The sequence below is a fragment of the Hemiscyllium ocellatum genome, chromosome 33 (genome assembly GCF_020745735.1).
Source record: "Hemiscyllium ocellatum isolate sHemOce1 chromosome 33, sHemOce1.pat.X.cur, whole genome shotgun sequence".
Taxonomy (NCBI): Eukaryota; Metazoa; Chordata; class Chondrichthyes; order Orectolobiformes; family Hemiscylliidae; genus Hemiscyllium; species Hemiscyllium ocellatum.
Genome location: NC_083433.1, coordinates 15,865,743 through 15,890,656, shown reverse-complemented (window position 1 = coordinate 15,890,656; position 24,914 = coordinate 15,865,743). Strand labels below are relative to the sequence as shown.

The 24,914-nt window shown below is 47.0% G+C and overlaps 1 protein-coding gene across 3 annotated transcripts in view; it reads right to left on the bottom strand.

Annotated features, from left to right (window-relative positions):
- The window catches only part of LOC132831431 (cytochrome P450 2D6-like), a 43,916-nt gene extending 29,656 nt beyond the window's left edge, over positions 1-14,260 (bottom strand). The window contains exons 1-4 of one of the 3 annotated variants that reach the window (XM_060849580.1): positions 13,741-14,260; positions 11,302-11,464; positions 8,773-8,925; positions 3,480-3,640 (exon numbers count right to left, since the gene is read on the bottom strand). In XM_060849580.1, coding sequence (XP_060705563.1) covers positions 3,480-3,640; positions 8,773-8,925; positions 11,302-11,464; positions 13,741-13,941 — 678 coding nt within the window. In that variant the 5' untranslated portion in view covers positions 13,942-14,260. The remainder of the gene's footprint in view (positions 1-3,479; positions 3,641-8,772; positions 8,926-11,301; positions 11,465-13,740) is intronic. The other 2 variants (XM_060849579.1, XM_060849578.1) reach the window with 2 other exon arrangements.
- Positions 14,261-24,914: the final 10,654 nt, after the last annotated feature.

Sequence of the window (24,914 nt, the reverse complement as noted above, 5' to 3'; positions counted from 1 at the left end):
GATTGCGAGAGGTTTTGTTTAGATATCTAAGAGGGAAGAGAGAGATTGGATTTGAGACCGTTGGAAAACAAGGTTGGAGGAGCATGTATTTGAGCTATAGGGAGAGGCTGAACAGGCTGGGTCTGTTTTCCCTGGAGCGTCGGAGGCTGAGGGGTGATCTTACAGAGGTTTACAAAATTATGAGGGGCATGGATAGGATAAAGTCTTTTCTCTGGGGTGGGGGAATCCAGAACTAGAGGACATAGGTTGAGGGTGGGAGGGGAAAGATATAAAAGAGACCCAATGGGTAGCTTTTTCATGCAGAAGATGGTATGTGTATGGAATGAGCTGCCAGAGGAAGTGGTGGAGGCTGGTACAATTGCAACATTTTAGAGGCATTTGGATGGGTATATGAATAGGAAGGGTTTGGAGGGATATGGGCTGGGTGCTGGCAGATGGGACTAGATTGGGTTTGGATATCTGGTTGGCATGGACAAGTTGGGGACCGAAGGGTCTGTTTCTATGCTCTACATCTCTATGACTCTGTGACTGTACATGGGGAGCAAAGATATTGCGGAGGAACTGAAAAGGTAGTTTGCATCAATCTTCATGGTGGAGAACACCATCAGCAGACCAGCACTTCTAGAAAGTCAGTGGGGGGGGGGGGGGGGAAAGGGTGTGTGTGTGTGTGTACAGAGGTGAGTGTAGGGACCGTTGTTAAGGAGAAGGTGCTGGGTAAGCTAAAAGGTCCGAAGGTGGATAAATAAGCAGAACCAGATGGGCCACTCTCCAGAGTTCTGCAAGACATAGCTGACAAGGTTGTAGAGGCATTGGAAGTGGTCATTCAGCAATCTCTGGAGTCGGTAGTAGGGGTGGGAGGGGCACAGAGGACTGGAAATCCATTAGTAAGGATGAAAAGTGTTTGTGATATAAGGATTGGTTGAGGACTCTGAGTCGGGACTCAATGGAGTTGAGAAGGATGAGGGGAATTCTGTTTGAAAGCTACTGAATGCTGTGGGGCCTGGATAATGAACAGGGTGGACTTGGGCTGGATGTTTCCATGAGCAGGAGGGATGAGGATGCAAGAGAACAGCCTCCGAATGGAAGAACGACCCTTTAGAACCGTGGTGAGGAGGAATTTCTTCAGTCAGAGGGTGGTGAACTAATGTTACTCATTGCCACAATAACTCAGGTCCAAGTCACTGAGTGCATTTAAGGCAGGGATAGAAAGGTTCTTGATGAGTGAAGGGATCAAAGTTCATGGGGAAAAGGCAGGATAATGACTGAGAAACATATCAGCCATGGTGGTCAGACCCGATGGGTCAAATGGCCTAATTCTGCTCCTATACCTTATGGTCTCATGGGATGAAGACTGGGTCAAACCAAGATGAAGGGTCAGAGAGACATTGGTGTTTAGTGCACCTTCAGAGACCCATGTGAAGTGCTCGACACAGGTCAATCCAAAAGTGAAGCCTTTGAAAGCAAGGTTAAAGCGACATGATGACAACTTATCTGAGAGTGCAGGTTACTCTGCATGTCTATTTCAATAACACAAATTACGGTCTGGAGATCCAGGCCATGGTAAATTTTCAAGCAAGTGGCACACATCTCAACCAACCAAAACTTGGACTGGCAACTCTTAACATGCCAAAAGGATTGCAGTACGCTGAACCATTGAGTGTGGAACAGGTTGTACAGGGGCGGAGTGACATGTTCACAATGGTCTTCCAGGAAAGCATCATCTCAAAGTAAATAAGAACACAAGATCAATTCAGAATCCATTGAGGACAGCTACAGCTTCTTTCAAAGCCCCAACCTGATCGATAAGATCAAAGAGCCAGAAAAGAGGGAGTCATCAAAATAGAGACAACTCTATTAGTCCTGCATATCTGTGTGACAGAGGCAGAGAAAGAGATCAGGTCAAATCTTGGTCCTGCCCACAAAGGAGCAGGAAGCTGATCGGAAGCCTTCAGGAAGGGTCAAATCTCCAATCAGGCCCCAAGAGGAGATTAACATGTAACACTGGATTTCCCATCACCAATCCACCTCACCTTCACATCCTTGGACACTACAAGCAATTTCCCATGGCTAATCCACCTAATCTGCACATCTTGTTGACTGTGGGAAGACACGGGGAGAGTGTGCAAACTCCACGCAGACAGTCGCCTGAGGCAGGAATTGAACCCGGGTCTCTGGTGCTGTGAGGAAGCACTGTGCCACCATGCTGCTCAAAAAGGAGAGGATAATTCCTCACGTGAGACAACTAGAATGGGAGCTCATAACATTAGGATAAGGGATAGCAAATTGAAAACAGACATGAGGAGAAATTACTTCTCTCAATGCGTCATGAATCTGTGGAATTCACTACCCCAGTGTGCTTTGGATGTTGTGACGCTGAGTAAATTGAAGGAGGAACTAGACAGATTTTTAATGAGTCATTGGTTGTAGGGCTATGGGGAGTCAGCAGAAAAGTGGAGTTGAGGGCTAAATGAGACCAGCCATGATTGTATTAAATGGCAATGCACACTCAAGGGGCTGAATGGCCTACTCCTGCTCCTAGTTCTCACGTTCGTGTTCTTGCTGTGGTTTAATTTGGGTCAGCATCCCAGAAGAACTTGTGCATGTCACCAACATTTTTATAAGTAGCACAAGCTCCAGCCACCATTAGCTGTGGAGGTGGTGGTCCAGTAATGGGAACTGGAGTGACACTCCCGTCCCAGAATCCCCGAATAAGCCACTTCCTGCACGGACCGATGCAAACAAAGAATAGATTTCATTTACCTAATAATTTACAGCCAATGAAAGTACCTTTGAAGTGTAGTTACTGATCTACTGAAGGAAATGCGCCAACCAATTTGCAGACAGCAAACTTCCAGAAACTGGTATTATGATAATGACAAGATGATCTGTTTTTATGTTGCTTACCGCAGGATTAATAATGGTCAGAATAAGATGAAGGAGTGCTCCTATGATAAGGAGGCAGGTCCCAAATAGCACTCAACATAGCACCAGAGGACCCTACATTCATCTGCTGAACCAGCTTGGGATGACACAATATGGAGGTGCCGGTGTTGGACTGGGTAGACTTGTCCGACCTGCCTAGCTCCTTTTCCACCTATCCACTCCACCTTCTCCTCCCTGACCTATCACCTTCACCTCCTCCCCCACTCACCCATTGTACTCGATGCTACTTTCTCCCCACCCGCACCCTCCTCTAGCTTATCTCTCCATGCTTCCAGCTCACTGCCTTTATTCCTGATGAAGGGCTTTTGCCCGAAACGTCGATTTTGCTGCTTGTTGGATACTGCCTGAACTGCCGTGCTCTTCCAGCACCACTGATCCAGAAAGATGGGGATAGTCTAACCCTAAATGACAGTGCCTTTGACAGTGCAGCACACCTTCAGTATTCCCACATGCATACAGGCTTTTTGTACGTCCGTTGTGAGGTAGTGTTCTCTCATTCCTGATCATAAAGAATTGATAAACATTAAGATGGTTACCATTGCCCAGAATCCTCCCTGAAGTTTCAGAGCCTCATCGAACAACGCGACAAGTCTTGTGAATTTCCTGTCCTGGTAATGGAAACGCTCGCCGAAGATGACTTTGCAGGTCACATTGGAAACAGCACTGGTGATGATGGCTTGGGGATCAAAGGAAGACTCTACACAAGAACACAGAAGGTTAATCAATGTGATTTAGCCAAGGGTTACATCTTTATTTTCAGTTCTCCATCCAAACACAGCACAGCTGGAGCGTCATCACTAGCATGAGGGTGGTACGGTGGCTCAGTGGTTATACTGCTGCCTCACAGCGCCAGCGACAAGGATTCGATTCCCACCTCAGGTGACTGTCTGTGTGGAGTCTCCACATTCTCCTCATGTCTACATGGGTTTCCCTCCCACTGTCCAAAGGTGAGCAGATTAGGGGGGTGGGAAATTTCCCCAGCGATGTGCAGGCTAGGTGGGTTAGCAATGGAAAGAACAGGGGTAGGTTTGGGTGGGATGCTCTTTGGAGAGTCAGTGTGGACCTGATGAGCCAAATGGCCTTTTTTCACCCATTAGCGATCCTATGATAAGGAGGCAGGTCCCGAATCCTCTTAAATCCACCACAGCTGGAAGGGGTATCAAACCTCATGCTGTTTCCACCACTCTGAGGCAGGATCCATACAGTGTGGAAAGAGGCCCTTCAGCCCAACAAGTACACACTGACCCTTTGAAGAGTATAACACCCAAACACATTCCTCTACATTTACCCCTGACTAATGCGCCTCACCTACACATACCTCAACACTATGAGGCAATTGAGCATGGTCAGTTCACCTGCACATCTTTGGACTGTGGGTGGAAACTGGAGCACCCGGAGGAACCCCGCACAGACACGGGGAGAATGTGCAAACTCCACACAGACAGTCACCCGAGATGGGAATTGAACCCGGGTCCCTGGCGCTGTGAGGCAGTCGTGCTGACCACTGAGCCACCATGCCACACCAAAGGGTAAGCAGCAACTACGGTACCATCCCCATCGAATACCATCTCCCCCATCAACTCCAAGGAGTTGCTATAGCAACCTACATGTTTACTTGCATGTTGTGGTGTGTAGTTAAGGATAAGGACGTTATGTCTCCTGGCCATTATGTAGAATACCTTTAAAAGACCCGTCTGGGATATAATCTCTGTTATCAGAGCATGCGGCTGACAGTATAAAGGTCTCTAGGTCCACTTGAAGCATGACATGCTGGTGGGAAACATGGTATTGTTTGTAACTACACAGCATTAAAGGGCCTGGAACTGCAGTATGTGTATTACACACTCAGGAGTTGTAATAAACCTGTCAAATCTTTCAATACCATGATGCCCGCAACAAGTTCCTACATTACGAGAGCTAACCGAATTATTGCCACATCTAACTGGAGACAAAGCCTGTTCTGAAGTGGCAGATAAGCAGAGGGTCCAGTTTTTTTCTACCACATGGCTCACCAGGAATCTCCCCTACTCCTCTTGCCTTTTTACTATTCATGGTGGGATGAGGGCATCACTGGATGGACCAGCATTTATTGCCCATCCCTAGTTGCCCCTTGAAAAGATGGCGGTGAGCTGCCTTCTTGAACCGCTGATGTCCCTGCACTGTGGGTGAACTCACAATGCCCTGAGGAAGGGAATTCCAGGATTTTGACTCAGTGACAGTGAAGAAACGGCGATACATTTCCAATTCCAGGAGGGTGACTGGCTTGGACGGGAATTTGCCGGGGGTGTTCTCATTTTCCTGCTCCCTTGTCCTTCCAGATGGAAGTGGTCCTGGGTTTGGAAGGTACTGTCTGAGAATCGTCGGTGAGTTTCTGCAGGGCATCTTGTAGATGGTACACACTGCTGCTACTGAGTGTTGGTGGGGGAGGGAGTGGATGCTTGTGGATGTGGTGCCAATCAAAAACGGGCTGCTTTGTCCTGGATGGTGTCAAGCTTCTTGAGTGTTGTTGGAGCTGCATTTATCCAGGGCAAGTGGGGAGTATTCCATCAGCCTCCTGACTTGTGCTTTGTAGATGTTGGACAGGCTTTGAGGAATCAGGAGGTGAGTTACTCACTGCGGCATTCCCAGCCTCTGACCTGCACTTGTAGCCACTGCGTTTATGTGGCTAGTAGAGTTTATCTTAGCTTCTGATCCATTGTACCCACAGGATATTGATGGGGAAAGGGTGTTCAATGTTGGAAATGCCATTGAATGTCAAAAGGCAACATCTGATTCTCCCCTGGTCAGAGATGGTCACTGCCTTGCACACATGAACGCTATTTGTTGAGTTTTTGAGTGAGAAATGAACCCAGAATATCTGGCTCAAAACCTTTCTATTGTTCAAATATAACAACTCAGACCAGTGTCGAGATTGTGGTGCTGGAAAAGCACAGCAGTGTCCGAGGAGCAGGAGATTCGATGTTTCGAATCCTGATGAAGCTCATTCCTGATGAAGGGCTTATGCCCGAAACGTCGATTCTCAGATACTGCCTGACCTGCTGTGCTTTTCCAGCAACACAGTCTCGACTCTGACCCCAGCCTCTGCAGTCCTCACTTTCGCCTAACATGGACCAGTGCCCTAACTCCATCTACCTCCCTTGCTTCTGCAGCCAATAGGTTGCCAAAGGGTTGAAATGGCTTTTAATTCTTCCATCTCTTGCAATGAAGCCCCTCTTGAATTGCCCCCTTCCCTTTCAATGAGCTTTGCCAATTGTTTCAGATGCATTTGGAAACAAGTGACCTCTTTTAGAATTATTTTACCAAAGTCAGTCTGAGTTTATGGTGGATTTGTCAGAACTTCCAGATGGATCAGTTTTATTATACAAATGAAAGCTGCATGCTAAAACAACTGTGAAGTTTTTCTTATTTGTGTAGAAGTGCCAATGACAGCTTCACAGAGTGATTTGAGTGAAATTAGAAGCGTAGCGTGTAAGGAAAATATCAGGAACATTGCCGTTTGCCACCATTCCTTGTTACAAGGTATATTCCTGGGTATATTTCTTGGCGAATACATTGTTGGATATTACCAGCTTTTTAATAATGTTGCTAACTGATCAATTCACCAAATATTGAACCAAGAAAGAGATCCGTCAGGGACTGTGCATTATTCTTATTGGTTCACTGCTTGAAAACTCAGGTCTTTACACATCTACAGAACAGTGGAAATAAAAATTTGCCCATGAATAGATTCTGTCTGTGGGTTATAGGTCAAAGTCATCAAATGTGTGCTGAGTTAGCAAGTCCTGTCTTAGAATCCCCACAGTGTGGAAGCAGTCCATTCAGTCCACACCAATCCTCCAAACAGCCTCCCACCTAGACCTACCCCATACCCCATCCCTGTAACCCTGTATTTCCCATGGCTCCTCACCTAGCCTTGAAATCCTGGGACACTATGAGGCAATTTAGCATGGCCAGTCTACCAAATGAGCACATCTTTGGACTGATTTTAGATTCTTTCCCTTAATCCTGCAATTCATTATGAGCAGGATGCGACAAATCACAGAATTGTTGTGGTACAGAGTGAGGCCAATTGGTCCTTCCTGTCCGTAACAGCTCTTCAAACAAACATCGCAGAGTCATCCGGCACGGAAACACACCCTTTGGCCCAACCAGTCTATGCTGACCATCATCCCAAACTAAACTCGTCCCACCTGCCTGCTCCTGGCCCATATCCTTCCACACCCCTCCCATTCATTCCTGATGAACAGCTTATGCCCGAAATGTCAACTCTCCTGCTCCTCGGATGCTGCCTGACCTGCTGTGTTTTCCCAGCAACACCCTCCCTACTTCCTCCAAACCTTTCCTATTCATGCACTGATCCAAATGTCTTTTAAGTGTTGTAGCTGTACCTATATCCACCACTTCCTCTGGAAGTTCATTCCACACACCAACCACCCTCTGCGTAAAAAAGTGCCCTCATGTCTTTCTTTTAAATCTTTCTCCTCTCACCCTAGACTCGAAATGCTCCATTCCTAGGGAAAAGACACCTGTCATTCACCTCATCTATAACTTCTATGATTTTATAAACCTCTATAAGGTCACTCCTCAACCTCCTACACTCTAGTGAAAATAGTCCCAGTTAGTGGGCGGAACAGTGGTTAGCACTGCTACCTCACAACACCTGAGACCTGGGTTCAATTCCCACCTCAGGCAACTGACTGTGTGGAGTTTGCACGTCCTCCCTGTGTCTGTGTGGTTTCCTCCCACAGTCCAAAGATGTGTGGGTCAGGTGAATTGGCCAGGCTAAATTGCTCGCAGTGTTAGGTGAGGGGCAAATGTATGGGTGGGTTGCGCTTCGGTGGGTCAGTGTGTACTTGTTGGGCCGAAGGGCCTGTTTCCACACTGTAAGTAATCTATCCAGCCTCTCCTTTTAATTCAAACCCTCTTTTCCTGGCAACATCCTGGTAAATCCCTTCTGAACCCTCTCCAGTTTAATAATATCCTTCCTATAACAGGGTGACCAGAACTGGACACAGTACAGAGGCACCTCAAATATCTGTCGTTCGATTATCGAATTATCCAGCAGGATAGCAATGCTCAGCTAAACTGTGTCATCTGGCAGTCGATTAACTGAACAAAATATTCCCCAACCTGTGTGCTTTGGATAATCGAGATTCCTCTGTACACTACGAGAAGCCTCATTAACATCCTGTACAACCTCAACATGATGTCCCAACTCCTGTACTCAAAGGTCTGTGCAATGAAGGCAAGCGTGCTAAACTCCTTCTTAACCACCCGATCTACATGGGACACAAACTTCAAAGAATTATGTACTTGAATCTCTAGTGCCAGTCTCCTGCTTTATCCCCATTACCCTTGTAGACAAGTTCTATTGTGAAATCTCTGTGAACCCCTCTGTTAACTTGACGTTCGGGTCTTTCACAGCCTAACTATAGCAGTTGAGGGGAAAAAAATGCTCAGAGAGTAGTTCTCAGGGTAGTGGGGCTGTTTCACCTTGCTTTAAACCCATGAGTTCCTGGGATTAGATTAGATTACTTACAGTGTGGAAACAGGCCCTTCAGCCCAACAAGTCCACACCGACCCATACTCCTACATTTACCCCTTACCTAACACTACAGGCAATTTAGCATGGCCAATTCACCTGACCCGCACATCTTTGGACTGTGGGAGGAAACCCACACAAACATGGGGAGAACGTGCAAACTCCACACAGTCAGTCGCCTGAGTCGGGAATTGAACCCGGGTCTCAGGCGCTGTGAGGTAGCAGTGCTAACCACTGTGCCACCGTGCCGCCCAGAAATTTCGAACAATACCGTTGCACATTCTTACCTTCAGATTCTCTGAAAGCTGCAGCTAAGTAATGAGCCTCTTCCAATATTCTGTCCTCAAAGGCAAATTGCCCTAAACCAAAGTTTCTCAGGACAGTCAGGGTGAACTTACGTTGCTGTTTCCAGGACCTGCCATAGTTGGCCAAGAGAATACCTGAGAGAAAGGAGGAAACCAAAAGGTTGAGTCAGAGTCTGTTTCTGACATCTGCATTTTCAGGTGTACAACAAAAAAATGTGCAATGTTGAAGCAGTCTACCACTGGCTTCTTCTTGCCAAAAACATTTGAATAATTCACTTACGTTCTTCAGTCTCATATGACAGCAACAGTCAGGAGTGGTCCACAGCTTCACTGATGACATCCTCCCCTCCAAGGGGAGGCGATGGCCTTGAGGCATTATCGCGAAACTATTCATCCGGAAACTTTTAGATTACTTACAGTGTGGAAACAGGCCCTTCGGCCCAAACAAGTCCACACCGACCCGCCGAAGAGCAACCCACCCATACCCCTACGCCTAACACTATGGGCAAGTTAGCATGGCCAATTCACCTGACCTGCACATCTTTGTGACTGTGGGAGGAAACCGGAGCACCCGGAGGAAACCCACGCAGCCTCCGACGCTCCAGGGAAAATATTCCCACAAGAGAGGAAAAGTAAATTAGGCATTCAAAGTTCCCGCTCTGGAAATTTGAGCAGGTGATCAGTGCTGAAGGAATGTCCACGCTGACACAGGTGCCATCTTTCCAATGGCCTCATCTCGTCCTCTCGGAAGGAGGTAAAGGACCCCTATATTTTAAAGAACAGTTGTGGAGTTCTCCAGAGGACTCTGAGCAGATGGATTGGTTAGCTCAGTTGGCTGGACAGCTGCCTCACAAGACAGAGTGATGCCAACAGTGTGGATTCAACTCTCACACTCGTCGAGGTTACCATGGTGATTTTAATCTCACCCCTTGTCTGAGGTGTGGTGACCCTCAGGTTGAATTTGCTACAAGTTGTCCCTTTCTAATGAGAGAGCAGCTGTCTAGAATTCTGCTGATGTTACTTGGCCAACACATTATCCCTTGAACCACATAATCTGATGGATTAATCTGCTCATTAGTGGAAACATGGGAGATCCTGTGGCACAACAGGCCGTACCTCTAGGCCAGTGTCATACTATCCCTATAGTGTGGAAGCAGGCTCTTCGGCCCAGCACATCCACACTACCCTCCGAAGATCAACCCATTCCCTTACCCTATATTTACTCCTGAGTAAGGCATCTAACCTACACATCCCTGAATACTATGGGCAATTTAACATGGTCAGTTTACGAATCTGCACATCTTTGGATTGTGGGAGGAACCAGAGCACCCGGAGGAAACCCACGCAGATACAGGGAGAACGTGCAACAGACAGCCATCCGAGACTGGAATCAAACCCGGGTCCCTGGCGCTGGTGAGGGAGCAGTGCTAACCACTGAGCCATCCGAGCTCAAGGCTTGAGTCCAGGACTCACTGGACATGGAAGGAGTGACTGCGATGTGGCTCAACAGACTGATAACCAGCCTGGAAATCCAACCCCTACCCCCCCACTGCCCCCCACAGGAATGGCATGGCATTGTGTGGGCTCTGTTGTGAAAATCCGACTAAAAGGAAAATAGATGACAATGTTGCTTACGGGAACTTGCTGGGTAGAAATTGGTGTTGTTTGCCTACATTCCAAAATTTCTTGACTGTAAAAGTATTTGAGACCACTAGGGGTGTGAACGGCACAATATAAATGCAAGACTCCTTAACTGTGGGTGGGATTCATAACTATCACCAGTCACCAACATGAGGGTAAATTATTTTTTCATGTTCATTGCTGGGATATGTGGCTGGGTCAGCATTTATTTCCCAGCTCGAATTGTCTGGAGGGCCGCTGAGAGTCAGCCACATTGCTGTGGGTCTGGAGTCACATGTAGTCCAGACCAGGAAAGGATGGCATTTACCTTCCCTGAAAGACAGCAGGGATTTCCCAGAATTCCTATAGTATGGAAGCAGGGCATTCGGCCAATACACTGACACCCCCTCTCCCCCACCCCCGAAGAGCAGACTCAACCCTGTTCCCTATCCCTCTAATTCTGCATTTCCCATGGCTAATCCACCTCACCTGAATATCCCTGGGCAATTTAGCATGGCCAATGCACCTAACCCGCACATTTTGGACTGTGGAAGGAAACCAGTGCGCCCAGAGGAAACCCACACAGAGAACATTCAAACTCCACAGAGATGGTTGTGCCTGAGGCTGGAATGAAACGCAAGTCCCTGGTGCTGTGAGGCAGCAGTGCTGACCATCGGACTTCCCATATTAGTGAACTAGATGGATTTTCCTGACAAAAAATAAATTCCACATTTCTTTTCAATGAATTCAAAACCTCCACCTGTGATGGGTTAAATTTGAAACCCCCAACTCAACCCCCACCAATCCCCGTCCTCAAAACATTTAACCTGGCACTAGTCCCACGACAAACCACACTGCCAGACTCTTAATGAGATTCAGAGAAGTTATTACCTTGACCTTTTGACAGAAGGTCAGTGATATGCAAGTATGGTCGCCCCGCGAATTCTCTGCCCTGCTGGATCAGAGCCTCCTGGACGGTTTGAAAGCCATTCAGAATAATGATTGGTATCCACAGGATATGCGTCGTGAAAATGTTTCCATATTTCCTGGAGAGCTGTTTAGGAAAAGGAAGAAATAATCAGTTTGGACTGCAGTTGGCAATACTCTGACCACTGCGCCATGCAGTCAGGGAATGGTTAGCTCAGTTTCATAGAATCCCTACAGTTTGGAAACAGGCCATTTGGCCTAACAAGTCCATACCGACCCTCTGAAGAGTAACCCACTCATGGCCCTACTCTATTCGTCTGCTTTCCCATGACTAATACAACTGACCAACACACCCCTGAACACTCTGGGCAATTTAGCATGGTCAATTCACCCTCACCTGCACAGCTTTGGATTGTGGGAGGAAGCCAGAGCACCTGGAAAAAAACCAATGTAAACACAGGAAAGGCTTCACACAGACAGTCACCCGAGGCTGGGATTGAACCCAGGTCCCTGGCGCGGTGAGGCAGCAGTGCTAACCACTGAGCTACCTTTGGCAGGAGGTCTACTTGGTGATGCTAACAGTGTGGATTTGAATCCTGTACAGGCGGAGGGGAGTAATCTCCTTCTCAACTTCACCCCTCAACTGGGGCATGGTCACCTTCAGCCACCAGATATCTCCCTCCAATGACAGAACAGGACAATGGTCGACTTCACTATGACTCAGGGTTGACATCCCTCACTAGGGCCTGAGTGTGTAAAAATCAATGTGGACACTACAGGGAGGTATGGAGGGGGCACCACTCGTCAGGGATGCCATCTTTTAGGGGTACTGTTATATTAAAGTCCTTATTAGACAGAGAGTGGTAGGTATCTAGAACGTGTTGACACAGGTAGTGGTGGAGGCAGATACAATCGGGATGTTTAAGGGACTTTGAAACATGCACGTGAACACGGGTAGCACTGTGGCTAGCACTACTGCCTCACAGTGCCAGAGACCTGGGTTCGATTCCCACCTCAGGCGACTGACTGTGTGGAGTTTGCACATTCTCCCTGTGTCTGCGTGGGTTTCCTCTGGGTGCTCAAGTTTCCTCCCACAGTCCAAAGATGTGCAGGCCAGGTGAATTGGCCATGCTAAATTGCCCGTAGTGTTTGGTTAGGGGTATGGGTGGGTTGCGGGTCGGTGTGGACTTGTTGGGCCTATGGGGCCCGTTTCCACACTGTAAGTGATCTAATCTAAAACAAATGGTTGAAAAGCGCAGCCAGTTAGGCAGCATCCTTGGAGCAGGACAGTCGACGTTTTGAGCATAGGTCCTTCATCAGCTCTTTATTCCTGATGAAGAGCATGTGCTCAAAATGTCAGTTCTCCTGCTCCTCGGATGCTGCCTGACCGGCTGTGCTTTTCCAGCACTGCACCTTTTGACTGTTCTCCAGCATCTGTAGGCCTCCCTTTCTCCCATGCACGTGAAAGTGCAAGAAATGGAGGGACGTGGGCTAAAGGGGGACGGAAGGGATTAGTTTAATTTGGTGTCATGTTTGGCACAACACTGGGGGCTGAAGGACTCATCCCTGTTGGAAGATTTGAGCTACAGGGAGAGGTTGAACAGGCTGTGGCTGTTTTCTCTGGAGTGTCGGAGGCTGAGGGGTGACCTTATAGAGGTTTGAAAAATCATGAGGGGGCATGAATAGGATAAATAGACAAGGTATTTTCCCTGGGGTTGGGGAGTCCAGAACTAGAGGGCATAGGTTTAGGGTGAGAGGGGAAAGGTTTAAAAGGGATCTAAGGCACAGCTTTTTCACACAGAGAGTGTATGGAATGAGCTGCCAGAGGAAGTGGTGGAGGCTGGTACAATTACCATATTTAAAAGCATTGCACTGCCTGCAACAGTAGTAGACTCGCCAACTTTAAGGGCATTTAAATGGTCATTGGATAAACATATGGGTGAAAATGGAATCGTTTCGGATAGATGGGCTTCAGATTGGTTTCACAGGACGGTGCAACACCGAGGGCCGAAGGGCCTGTACTGCGCTGTAATGATCCATGTTCTAAAAGGCATCTGGATGGGGAAATAAATAGGAAGGGTTTTGAGGGATATGGGCCAACTGTTGGCAAATGGGATTCGATTAATTTAGGATATCTGGCTGGCATGGACCGAAGGGTCTGTTTCCGTGCTGTACATCTCTATAACTCTTAACAGTCTTCTGAACAATTAGGGCTGGGTAAACAAAAAACCTTCCTGGCCAATGACACCCATATCCTGTGAAGGAATTTTTAAAAATGTATGGTGTTCCTTTCTTTGCAAGTGGACATATGGTGCAGCCTTAATACCTACAAAAGTGGGGTCAGCTGTGTATAATTTCCAGTGAGTGACCAAGAAGAATGTTGTCATACAGAGAACTCATTACCTCAGCAGCCACGACTTGTGGAGCAGGCTGGTCAGGGTGGAAGATGTTTCCAACGATAGACCAGGTAGAGGGCCCCGGAGGCAGATTGCCTTTCCTTCTCCCCCGGATCACCAGAGTTACCAGCAAGAAGACAGTCAGGAATATCAGGAATTCCTGGAGACTGAGCCAAGACGCACTTCCGGAAACCTCCGTGCTTTCCATTTGCCAACTTTCAAAATCTTGTCGGCTGCTTTACCGAAAACTCGCTGGGCTTCTGTGATGTTTGTGAAGGAACTGGTCTTTTCAAAAGCTCTCTGTTTCCTTTTGCTTTGCAAAGTATTTTGATGCAATCAGTCAGGTTAGAGTCCACTTTTTATTGGTTACACTGCAAAGAGAGGCTTGGCTGGGAGATATATCAGCTTGCTTTTGTGTTCATGTGGAGGGGGCTGGGGAAGGATTACAACTGCTCGTCAACAACTTCTGGCAGTGTTCCCAAAGGCTGCAACTTGAAAACACGTCCTTTGTCAGGCCCCTCATTATCTCATAGAAGGGGCCTCACGTCTATTTTAGGCATCCAGCGATGTGATTGGAAGCTAGTGAGGAGTTTTATCTGAAAAGCTTGTTTGGAATGTTGCTGCGCACAATCAGTCCGCACACAGCAAAGTCCCACAAAGAGCAAGCAAATAATTCGTCTGTGGAGGTAAACACTGGCCAGGCTGTGGTAGGTGGGGCACACTCACCTGCTGTTTTTGACAAAGAATAACCTCAAAATCCATAGTTAATTGAACGCAGCTCAAAAGGCAATGTACAGGGCATCCCTGGTAATACTCTCGACGCCTATATATTTGGGTTAAAGCCCTACACCGGGAATTGTCAGTTATAAAAGGTACATTGTAATGTGGTCAAACAGATTCATTGCCAAGCTGTGAATCTTTACCAGAACGTGACCGACCTGCAAATGAGACAGACTGGCCTTTCAAAACAGGAGTCCTGAAATTTAATATTTGCCTTTTGTTGATGTCTAGGTGTTTTCTTTCCCTCTTAGGAGAGGCAGGTACAGAAATCCCAATCCTTGGTGCCACCTCTGACCTATGGCCTCCTGCCCAGGTGCAGTGGCCCCATGGGACATCATGATTGAGGGTTACAAGAACATGTCGCTGGCCTTGAATAAGACTGGGAGAGATATTATATACTCCCTGCGAGTGGCCTTTCTACCTATGGCCTTTCAAGGAGGTACCATCCACCAGCCAAGATTAGCATCTTCCTCAATGCCCTTCACTGTGTCTAAGTAATCAATGTACATGGCATTGCCACCATGTAATCTCACTGGAACTGTTTAAAACACACCCAGATTCCAATGAAATAGTGCCATGAAACTATTCCAGCCCCTCAAGCCAGTCCAGTAGGAACACTAAATCATTTGAGACAGTGATTTATACAATATTATTGGAATATGGGAAACTCATTATTAGAATATGGGAAATGGTGGCCAGTGCAGCATTTGTATCCTTAGAAATGTGGTGGAGATTGCCTTCTTCAATCCATTTTGATGTAGTCACCTAAGATGCTGTTCGGGAGGGAGCTCCAACAATAGTTATGTCCCTTCTTCCGGTCACTCTCTCTGAAGGGAAAGTTTCCATCTATCCCTTGGAATCATTTTAACATTGCAAGCATGTCCATTAAATTATGCTTCAACCTTCTTGAGTGAGCTGAGTTTATGCAATTTAAGCTTGAAGATTTTCATGGTGAGAGCAGTAACATTGAGTCAGGCACCTTTATGGTTAGACCATACTGAACAGGTTGGGCCTTTATTTGGGTAGCACAATGGCTCAGTGGTTAGCACTGCTGCCTCACAGTGGCAGGGACCTGGGCTCAATGCCAGCCTCAGGCAACCGCCTGTGTGGAGTTTTCACATTCTCCCCCTGTCTGCGTGGGTTTCTGTGGGTGCTCTGGTTTCCTCCCACAATCCAAAGATGTGCAGGTCAGGTGGATTGGCCATGCTAAATTGCCCCATAGCGTTCAGGGATGTGTAGGTTAGGTGCAGTAGTCAGGGGTAAATGTCAGATAATAGGGTAAGGGGATGGGTCTGGGTGGCTTACTCTTTGAACGGTCAGTGTGGACCCATTGGGCCGAATGGCCTGTTTCCACACTGTGGGGAGTCTGTGATAAGCACATGAATATACCCTTCCCAAAAACACAGGCCAAGAGCCTTGGGCCCTTGCTCTTCAGCCGTGTCCCAAAAACTGCATCGAATGGCAGGTAATAAGGACAGGGGAGTCTCCTGGTCAACCATCCAATAGCAAACCACGACCTTACCCATTAATGTAGGCCAGTCCAATGATGGGCACGTTAGGGTGAATTGCTAAACTGCCCACAGTGTTCAGAGTTAAAAATCACACAACACCAGGTTATAGTCCAACAGGTTTATTTGGTAGCACTAGCTTTCGGAACGTCGCTCCTTCATCAGGTGGGTGTCAAGTGTTCAGGGATGTGTAGGTTCGTTGCATTAGTCAGGGGTAAATGTAGAGTGATAGGGTCGGGGAATGGGTCTGGGTGGGTTACTCTTTGGAGGGCGGGTGTGGACTTGTTGGGCTGAAGGGCCTGTTTCCTCACTGTAGGGATTCTATTCTATAATCCAGTGGGAGCCCATAACACTGCCGATAAAAAGCAGGAGCAGCAGTAGGCCATTCAGCCCATTGACTCTGCTCTGCCATTCAATGAGATTGAGGCTGATCCGACAATTCCCAACTCCACTTCCCCATAACCCTTGATTCCCATCATAAAAATGTGTGACCCCATATTCTTGCAAGATTATGCCCTCTGGTCCAAGACTTGCCAAAAAGTGAGTCATTATAGCACAGAAACAAACCCTTAATAGAATCCCTACAGTGTGGAAAGAGGCCATTAAGCCCATCTAGTCCAACACACCCTCCAAGGACCATCCCACCCAGCCTACCCTATATTTCCCATGGTTAACCCACCTCGTCTGCACATTCGTGGGCAAGTTAGCATAACCAGTCCACCCTAAATTGCACATCTTTGGACTGGGAGAAAATCCACGCAGACACAGGGAGAAAGTACAAACTCCACACAGACGGTCGCCTGAGGCTGGAATCGAACCTGCATCCCTGAAGCAGCAGTGAGCCACCGTGCCACCTTCAGTCCAACTCGCCCATGGTTTCCCCAACTGAACTGGTGCCATTTACCTGCATTTGGGCCACGTTTTCCTTTCCACATCGACCCTGAAGGTCTGTGGGCCAATCCTCAAAACTGAGTGCAGGGGGAAAGAGAGACAACACCTAATGGGCATAGGAGGTTGTGCTCTGTGTACTCTTGCAGTGCTGTCACACAGTGGCTCGATCCTATGAAGTGATACAAAAGGGGCTTTGACTGTGGGACATGGGTGTGTTTGGGTGATGATGAAAACATGTTGGGGGGTATTGTTCCCACAAAAAAAAGAAAGGTGGTGGTTGGTGAAGGGAGGGACAAACATTACAGTTCCTTCCCTCATCTCAAAATCATAGAATCATTGCAGTGTGGGAAAAGACCATTCGACCCACTGAGTCCACACCAACCCTCTGAAGAGCATCTCACCCAGATCTAAACCCCACCCCATCCCTGCATTTCCCATGGCTTATCCACACTAGCCTGCATATCCCTGGACACTATGGGGCAATTTAGCATGGCCAATCCACCACAGCCTGCATATCCCTGGACTCAATGGGGCAATTTCCCATGGCCAATCCACGCAAGCCTGCATACCCCTGGACTCAATGGAGCAATTTAGCATGGCCAATCCACCCAAACCTGCATATTCCTGGATTCAATGGGGCAATTTAGTATGGCCAATCCACCCAAGCCTGCATATCCCTGGACTCAATGGGGCAATTTAGCATGGCCAATCCACCCAAGCCTGCATATCCCTGGACTCAATGGGGCAATTTAGCATGGCCAATCCACCCAAGCCTGCATATCCCTGGACTCAATGGAGCAATTTAGCATGGCCAATCCACCCAAACCTGCATATTCCTGGATTCAATGGGGCAATTTAGTATGGCCAATCCACCCAAGCCTGCATATCCCTGGACTCAATGGGGCAATTTAGCATGGCCAATCCACCCAAGCTTGCATATCCCTGGACTCAATGGGGCAATTTAGCATGGCCAATCCACCCAAGCCTGCATATCCCTGGACTCAATGGGGCAATTTAGCATGGCCAATCCACCACAGCCTGCATATCCCTGGACTCAATGGGGCAATTTAGCATGGCCAATCCACCCAAGCCTGCATATCCCTGGACTCAATAGAGCAATTTAGCATGGCCAATCCACCCAAACCTGCATATTCCTGGATTCAATGGGGCAATTTAGTATGGCCAATCCACCCAAGCCTGCATATCCCTGGACTCAATGGGGCAATTTAGCATGGCCAATCCACCCAAGCTTGCATATCCCTGGACTCAATGGGGCAATTTAGCATGGCCAATCCACCCAAGCCTGCATATCCCTGGACTCAATGGGGCAATTTAGCATGGCCAATCCACCCAAACCTGCACATTTTTGGACTGAGAGTGGAAACCCGTGTAGGTACAGGGAAAATGTGCAAACACCACACATTCAGTCGCCCGGGGCTGGAATCGATCCTGGGTCCCTGACACTGAGAGGCAGCAGTGCTAACCACTGAGCCACCGTGCCACCAAAAGACGTGGCTTGTTTTCCAGCCTGTTTTAGCTTCCTGATTAGGGTAACCAATGGCTGGAATATGTCAAACTGTATATGTTTCAAACCGAGGAGAAAGTCGAAACTAAACGAAACCTGACTGGGACGGCACCTGGTTATGAAATCCGAAAGCGAACAAAAAGCGAACAGTATGAGTGTCAGCCGCGAGTTGGATGGAGTCTATTGGGTGGAGTCTATTGGGTGGAGTCTTTTGGGTGGAGTCTTTTGGGTGGAGTCTATTGGGTGGAGTCTATTGGGTGGAGTCTATTGGGTGGAGTCTATTGACTTTGCCTCAAAATTCTGAAGCAAAGACAGAACTGGATTTTTTGAACAAGCCTAAAAATTGATTTGATTTCAATTTTGAAAGCATTGCACAATAATTGTACACCACTTGTGCAGCCATGACCCCACGCGCTTCACTCTGTCTAAGCACCTTACAGTCTGTATGTCCTTGGATGTTATGATTTGACTGTACTGCTCGCAAAACAAAACTTCTCACTGTACTCAGGTTCATGTGATGACAATAAATCGAATCAAATAAAACAATGAATAAATCAAACCAATTATTCCCTGGGTCAGTTTGTCACTTGTGCTAAAGTCTATCCCAAAATGGTTCAGTTAATCACATGGGTGATGGTCAGGAGGCAGAGGGGAGAGAAGGGATTCCCAGGCACAGAGGCATCTCTTCTCTTGGGGCAGTAGTGAATCTGTCGAATTCTTTACCACAGATAGCTGTTGAGGCTGGGTCAAAGGATGCGATATGCAGAGTTTTTAGAATCAAGGGTTAAAGGGAGAAGGCAGAAAAGTGGAGTTGAAGATTATCAGATTGGCCTGGATCTCAGTGAACATGGGAGCGATAAAGAGCATTAAACCAACTTACAAAACAAGTGACAATCCTCGATCGTTGGTCACCCCGAGTGATGTTCCTTGGCCTGATACTGCCATCACCCTCATCGTCCATCCTATCGTCATATGATGTGGAGTGTTGGACTGGAGTGGACAAGGTTAGGAGTCACATGACACCAGGTTACAGTCCAACAGGCTTATTTGAAATCACAAGCTTTCAGAGCGCTGCCCCTTCATCAAGTGAAGAGACTTCACCTGATGAAGGGGCAGCGCTCCGGAAGCTTGTGATACCAAATAAGTCTGTTCAGCTATAACCTGGTGTCATGTGACTTCTGACTCTATCCTTCACAGGGCAGGAAACAACGATTGGGAACAAGACCAAAATCAGAAATTGCTGGAAAAACTCTGCAAAGGTCACGCAGCGTCTGAGAGGAGATATCAGAGTTAACATTTCAGGTCCAGTGACCCTTCTTCAGAACCTTGCAATTTCTGTTTTTGTTTCTGAATTCCAGCTTCCGCAGTTTTTTTTTTGTTAAGCAATGATCGGACCTCTCCTACTGCCAGGAGAAAGGGAGCACTGCAGCTGTCGGAGATGGCGTGATGCTGGAAAAGCACAGCAGGTCAGGCAGCAGCCGAGGAGCAGGAGAGTCGACGTTTCGGGCATAAGGTCGTCATCAGGAATGAGGAACATGATTCTCATGCCTGACACGTCAACTCTCCTGATCCTCGGATGCTGCCTGACCTCGTCTCCTAGATTAGATTACTTACAGTGTGGAAACAGGCCCTTCGGCCCAACAAGTCCACACCGACTCGCCGAAGCGCAACCCACCCATACCCCTACATATACCCCTTACCTAACACTACAGGGAATTTTAGCATGGCCAATTCACCTGACCCGCACATCTTTGGACTGTGGGAGGAAACCGGAGCACCCGGTGGAAACCCACGCAAACACGGGGAGAACGTGCAAACTCCACACAGTCAGTCGCCTGAGGCGGGAATTGAACCCAGGTCCCTGGCACTGTGAGGCAGCAGTGCTAACCACTGTGCCACCGTGCCGTCCTACTGCTGCTTCCTTCAGGAAAAACAAATTAAAATGGAGCCAGTATTTTCTTCTTCCCTCCTCCTTTCGATCCGTAGTCAATCCACATCTACAAAACATTTGGAAACTTCTACTCGCTCATCTGTTATGACCTTACAGAGACATAGAAAATAGGAACGCGAGGTGGTCATTTAGCCTGTTCCACATATGGTAGAATTGTAGAGTAGAAAATGGATCTGCTCAGCTAAGAGCCAAGCCAGGATGGAAGTAAAAAAATGTAGATCATGCTCTGCCTTTGTGCAACTTTATATTGTGTCCTTGAGGGTGAAATGCAGCTGAGTGGAAAATGAAGTGCTGTCCTTTCAGTTTGTATTGAGATACATCGGAATGTTCCGGCAGATACCGAATGGGATTGTTAGCGAGGGAGCCCAGTGGTTTATTTAACATGGTGAGGACAGTGCAGGAGAGAGAGAGAGAGAGTGAGAGAGAGAGAGAAAACCTGCACAGTTACCGCCTTTGCTGTTTGAATTCGTGTATTGCTGGACATCGGAGTGCATCTGGGAAAATTAACCAACGGTGAAATTCACAACTAATCTTGGAGGAACTGTTGGGCGAAGTTCACAGCACAGAATCAGATAAGTTAATTGTTGTTTTAAGTCTGTCCAAGAGAAAGGCTGCAGTAGTGAGTATAGTGGATACTTTCTTGATGATATGTTTTTGGAGTTAAGTCTCTTGATTAAACTTAAAATATAAGTCATAGCTATTAATTTAACCTGGGGCAGTGTTTGTAAAGGAATAAGACGGTGTTATTTTCTGGGTCTGGAGATTGTGAAGGAGCAAAAATGGCCTTTGCAGTGAGATGTACTTCTTGTCAGATGTGGGAGATTAAAGAGAGTTTAAGGGTTACTGCGGATTATATCGGCCATAAATGCTGTTGGATGCGAATTTTATCAGATCGAGTGGATCGGCTGGAGAGAGAGATAGAAGCGATGAGGAATTTGCAACAGCAACAGTATGTGATGGATGGCAGTTGTAGAAAGGGGGGAAAGTCTCCGATACAGTCACATAGATGGGTTAACTACAGGAAGGGTAAGGGAGGTAGACAGCTAGAGCAGGAGTCTTTTGTGGCTATACCCATTTCAAACAGGTATGCTGTTTTGGAAAACATAGGTGGTGATGGATTCTCAGGGGAACGTAGCACGAACAGCCAAGTTTCTGGTATTGAGACTGACTCTAATGCAACGAGGGGTACGTCGGCTTCCAAGAGATCAATTGTTTTCGGGGATTCTGTAGTCCAAGGTACAGACAGATGTTTCTGTGGCCAGCAGAGAAAAAGCAGAATGGTGTGGTGTTTCCCTGGTGCCAGGATCAAGGATGTCTCCGAGAGGGTGCAGAATGTTCTCACGGGGGAGAGGGGCTAGCAGGAAGTCATTGTCTACATTGGAACCAACGACATTGGAAGAGAAAAGGTTGAGATTCTGTAGGGAGATTACAGAGTTAGGCAGAGATTTAAAAGGAGGTTCTCAAGGGTAGTAATATCTGGGTTACTCCCAGTGTTACGAGCTAGTGAGGGCAGGAATAGGAGGATAGAGCAGATGAATGCATGGCTGAGGAGCTGGTGTATGGGAGAAGGATTCACATTTTTGGATCATTGGAATCTCTTTTGGGGTAGAAGTGACCTGTACAAGAAGGACGGATTGCACCTAAATTGGAAGGGGACCAAAAGTACTGGCAGGGAAATTTGCTAGATCTGCTTGGGAGGATTTAAACTAGTAAGGTGGGGGGGGGGGGCGGGACCCAGGGAGATAGTGAGGAAAGAGATTGATCTGAGACGGGTACAGCTGAGAACAGAAGTGAGTCAAACAGTCAGGGCAGGCAGGGACAAAGTAGGACTAATGAATTAAACTGCATTTATTTCAATGCAAGGGACCTGACATGGAAGGCAGATGAACTCAGGGCATGGTTCGGAACATGGGACTGGGATATCAGAGCAATTACGGAAACATGGCTCAGGGATGGGCAGGACTGGCAGCTTAATGTTCCAGGATACAAATGCTCCAGGAAGGATAGAAAGGGAGGCAAGAGAGGAGGGGGAGTGGCATTTTTGATAAGGGATAGCATTAAAGCTGAGCTGAGGGAGGATATTCCTGGAAATACATCCAGGGAAGTTATTTGGATGGAACTGAAAAATAAGAAAGGGATAGTCACCTTATTGGGATTGTATTATAGATCCCACAATAGCCAGAGGAAAATTGAGAAACAAACTTGTAAGGAGATCTCAGTTATCTGTAAGAATAATAGGGTAGTTACGGTAGGGGATTTTAACTTTCCAAACATTGACTGGGACTGCCATAGTGTTAAAGGTTTAGATGGAGAGGAATTTCTTAAGTGTGTACAAGACAATTTTCTGATTCAGTATGTGGGTGTACCTACTAGAGAAGGTGCAAAACTTGACCAACTCTTGGGAAATAACGCAGAGCAGGTGACTGAGGTGTCAGTGGGGGAGCACTTTGGGGCCAGCGATCATAATTCTATTTGTTTTAAAATTGTGATGGAAAAGGATAGGCCAGATCTAAAAGTTGAAGTTCTAAATCGGAGAAAGGCCAATTTTGACGGTATAAGGCAAGAACTTTCAAAAGCTGATTGGAGGCAGATGTTCATAGGTAAATGGACAGCTGGAAAATGGGAAGCCTTCAGAAATGAGATAACAAGAATCCAGAGAAAGTATATTCCTGTCAGGGTGAAAGGGAAGGCTGGTAGGTATTGGGAATGCTGGATGACTAAAGAAATTGAGGGTTTGGTTAAGAAAAAGAAGGATGCATATAGATTCCTGATGAAGGGCTTTTGCCCAAAACGTCGATTTCGCTGCACGTTGGATGCTGCCTGAACTGCTGTGCTCTTCCAGCACCACTAATCCAGAAGGAAGCATATGTCAGGTACAGACAGGATAGATCGAGTGAATCCTTAGCAGAGTATAAAGAAAGTAGGAGTATACTTAAGAGGGAAATCAGGAGGGCAAAATGGGGACATGAGATAGCTTTGGCAAATAGAATTAAGGAGAATCCAAAGGGTTTTTACAAATATATTAAGGATAAAAGGGTAACTAGGGACAGAATAGGGCTCCTCAAAGATCGGTAAGGCGACCTTTGTGTGGAGCCACAGAAAATGGGGGAGATACTAAATGAATATTTTGCATCAGTATTTACCGTGGATAAGGATATGGAAGATATAGACTGTAGGGAAATAGATGGTGACATCTTGTAAAATATCCAGATTACAGAGGAGGAAGTGCTGGATGTCTTGAAACAGTTAAAAGTGGATAAAACCCCAGGACCTGATCAAATGTACCTGAGAACTCTGTGGGAAGCTAGAGAAGTGATTGCTGGGCCTCTTGCTGAGATATTTGTATCATCGATAGTCACAGGTGAGGTGCCAGAAGTCTGGATGTTGGCAAACGTGGTGCCACTGTTTAAGAAGGGCGGTAAAGACAAGCCAGGGAACTATAGACTGGTGAGCCTGACCTCGGTGGTGGACAAGTTGTTGGAGGGAATCCTGAGGGACAGAATGTACATGTATTTGGAAAGGCAAGGACTGATTCGGAATAGTCAACATGACTTTGAGCGTGGGAAATCATGTCTCACAAATTTGATTGAGTTTTTTGAAGAAGCAACAAAGAGGATTGATGAGGGCAGAGCAGTAGATGTGATCTATGTGGACATCAATAAAACGTTCGATGAGGTTCCCCATGGAAACTGATTAACAAGGTTAGATCTCACAGAATACAGGGAGAACTAGCCATTTGGATACAGAACTGGCTCAAAGGTAGAAGACAGAGGGTGGTGGTGGAGGGTTGTTTTTCAGACTGGAGGCCTGTGACCAGTGGAGTGCCACAAGGATCGGTGCTGGGGCCTCTGCTTTTTGTCATTTACAGAAAAAAATTTGGATGCGAGCATAAGAGGTACAGGTAGTAAGTTTGCAGATGACACCAAAATTGTAGGTGTAGTGGACAGCGAAGAGGGTTACCTCAGATTACAACAGGATCTGGACCAGATGGGCCAATGGGCTGAGAAGTGGCAGATGGAGTTTGATTCAGATAAATGCGAGGTGCTGCATTTTGGGAAAGCAAATCTTAGCAGGACTTATACACTTAATGGTAAGGTCCTAGGGAGTGTTGCTGAACAAAGAGACCTTGGAGTGCAGGTTCATAGCTCCTTGAAATTGGAGTCGCAGGTAGATAGGATAGTGAAGAAGGCGTTTGGTGTTCTTTCCTTTATTGGTCAGAGTATTGAGTACAGGAGTTGGGAGGTCATGTTGCGGCTGTACAGGACATTGATTAGGCCACTGTTGGAATATTGTGTGCAATTCTGGTCTCCTTCCTATCGGAAAGATGTTGTGAAACTTGAAAGGGTTCAGAAAAGATTTACAAGAATGTTGCCAGGGTTGGAGGATCTGAGTTACAGGGAGAGGCTGAACAGGCTGAACAGGCTGGGGCTGTTTTCCCTAGAGCTGTTTTCAGAGGCTGAGGGGTGACCTTATAGAGATTTACAAAATTATGAGGGGCATGGATAGGATAAATAGACAAAGTCTTT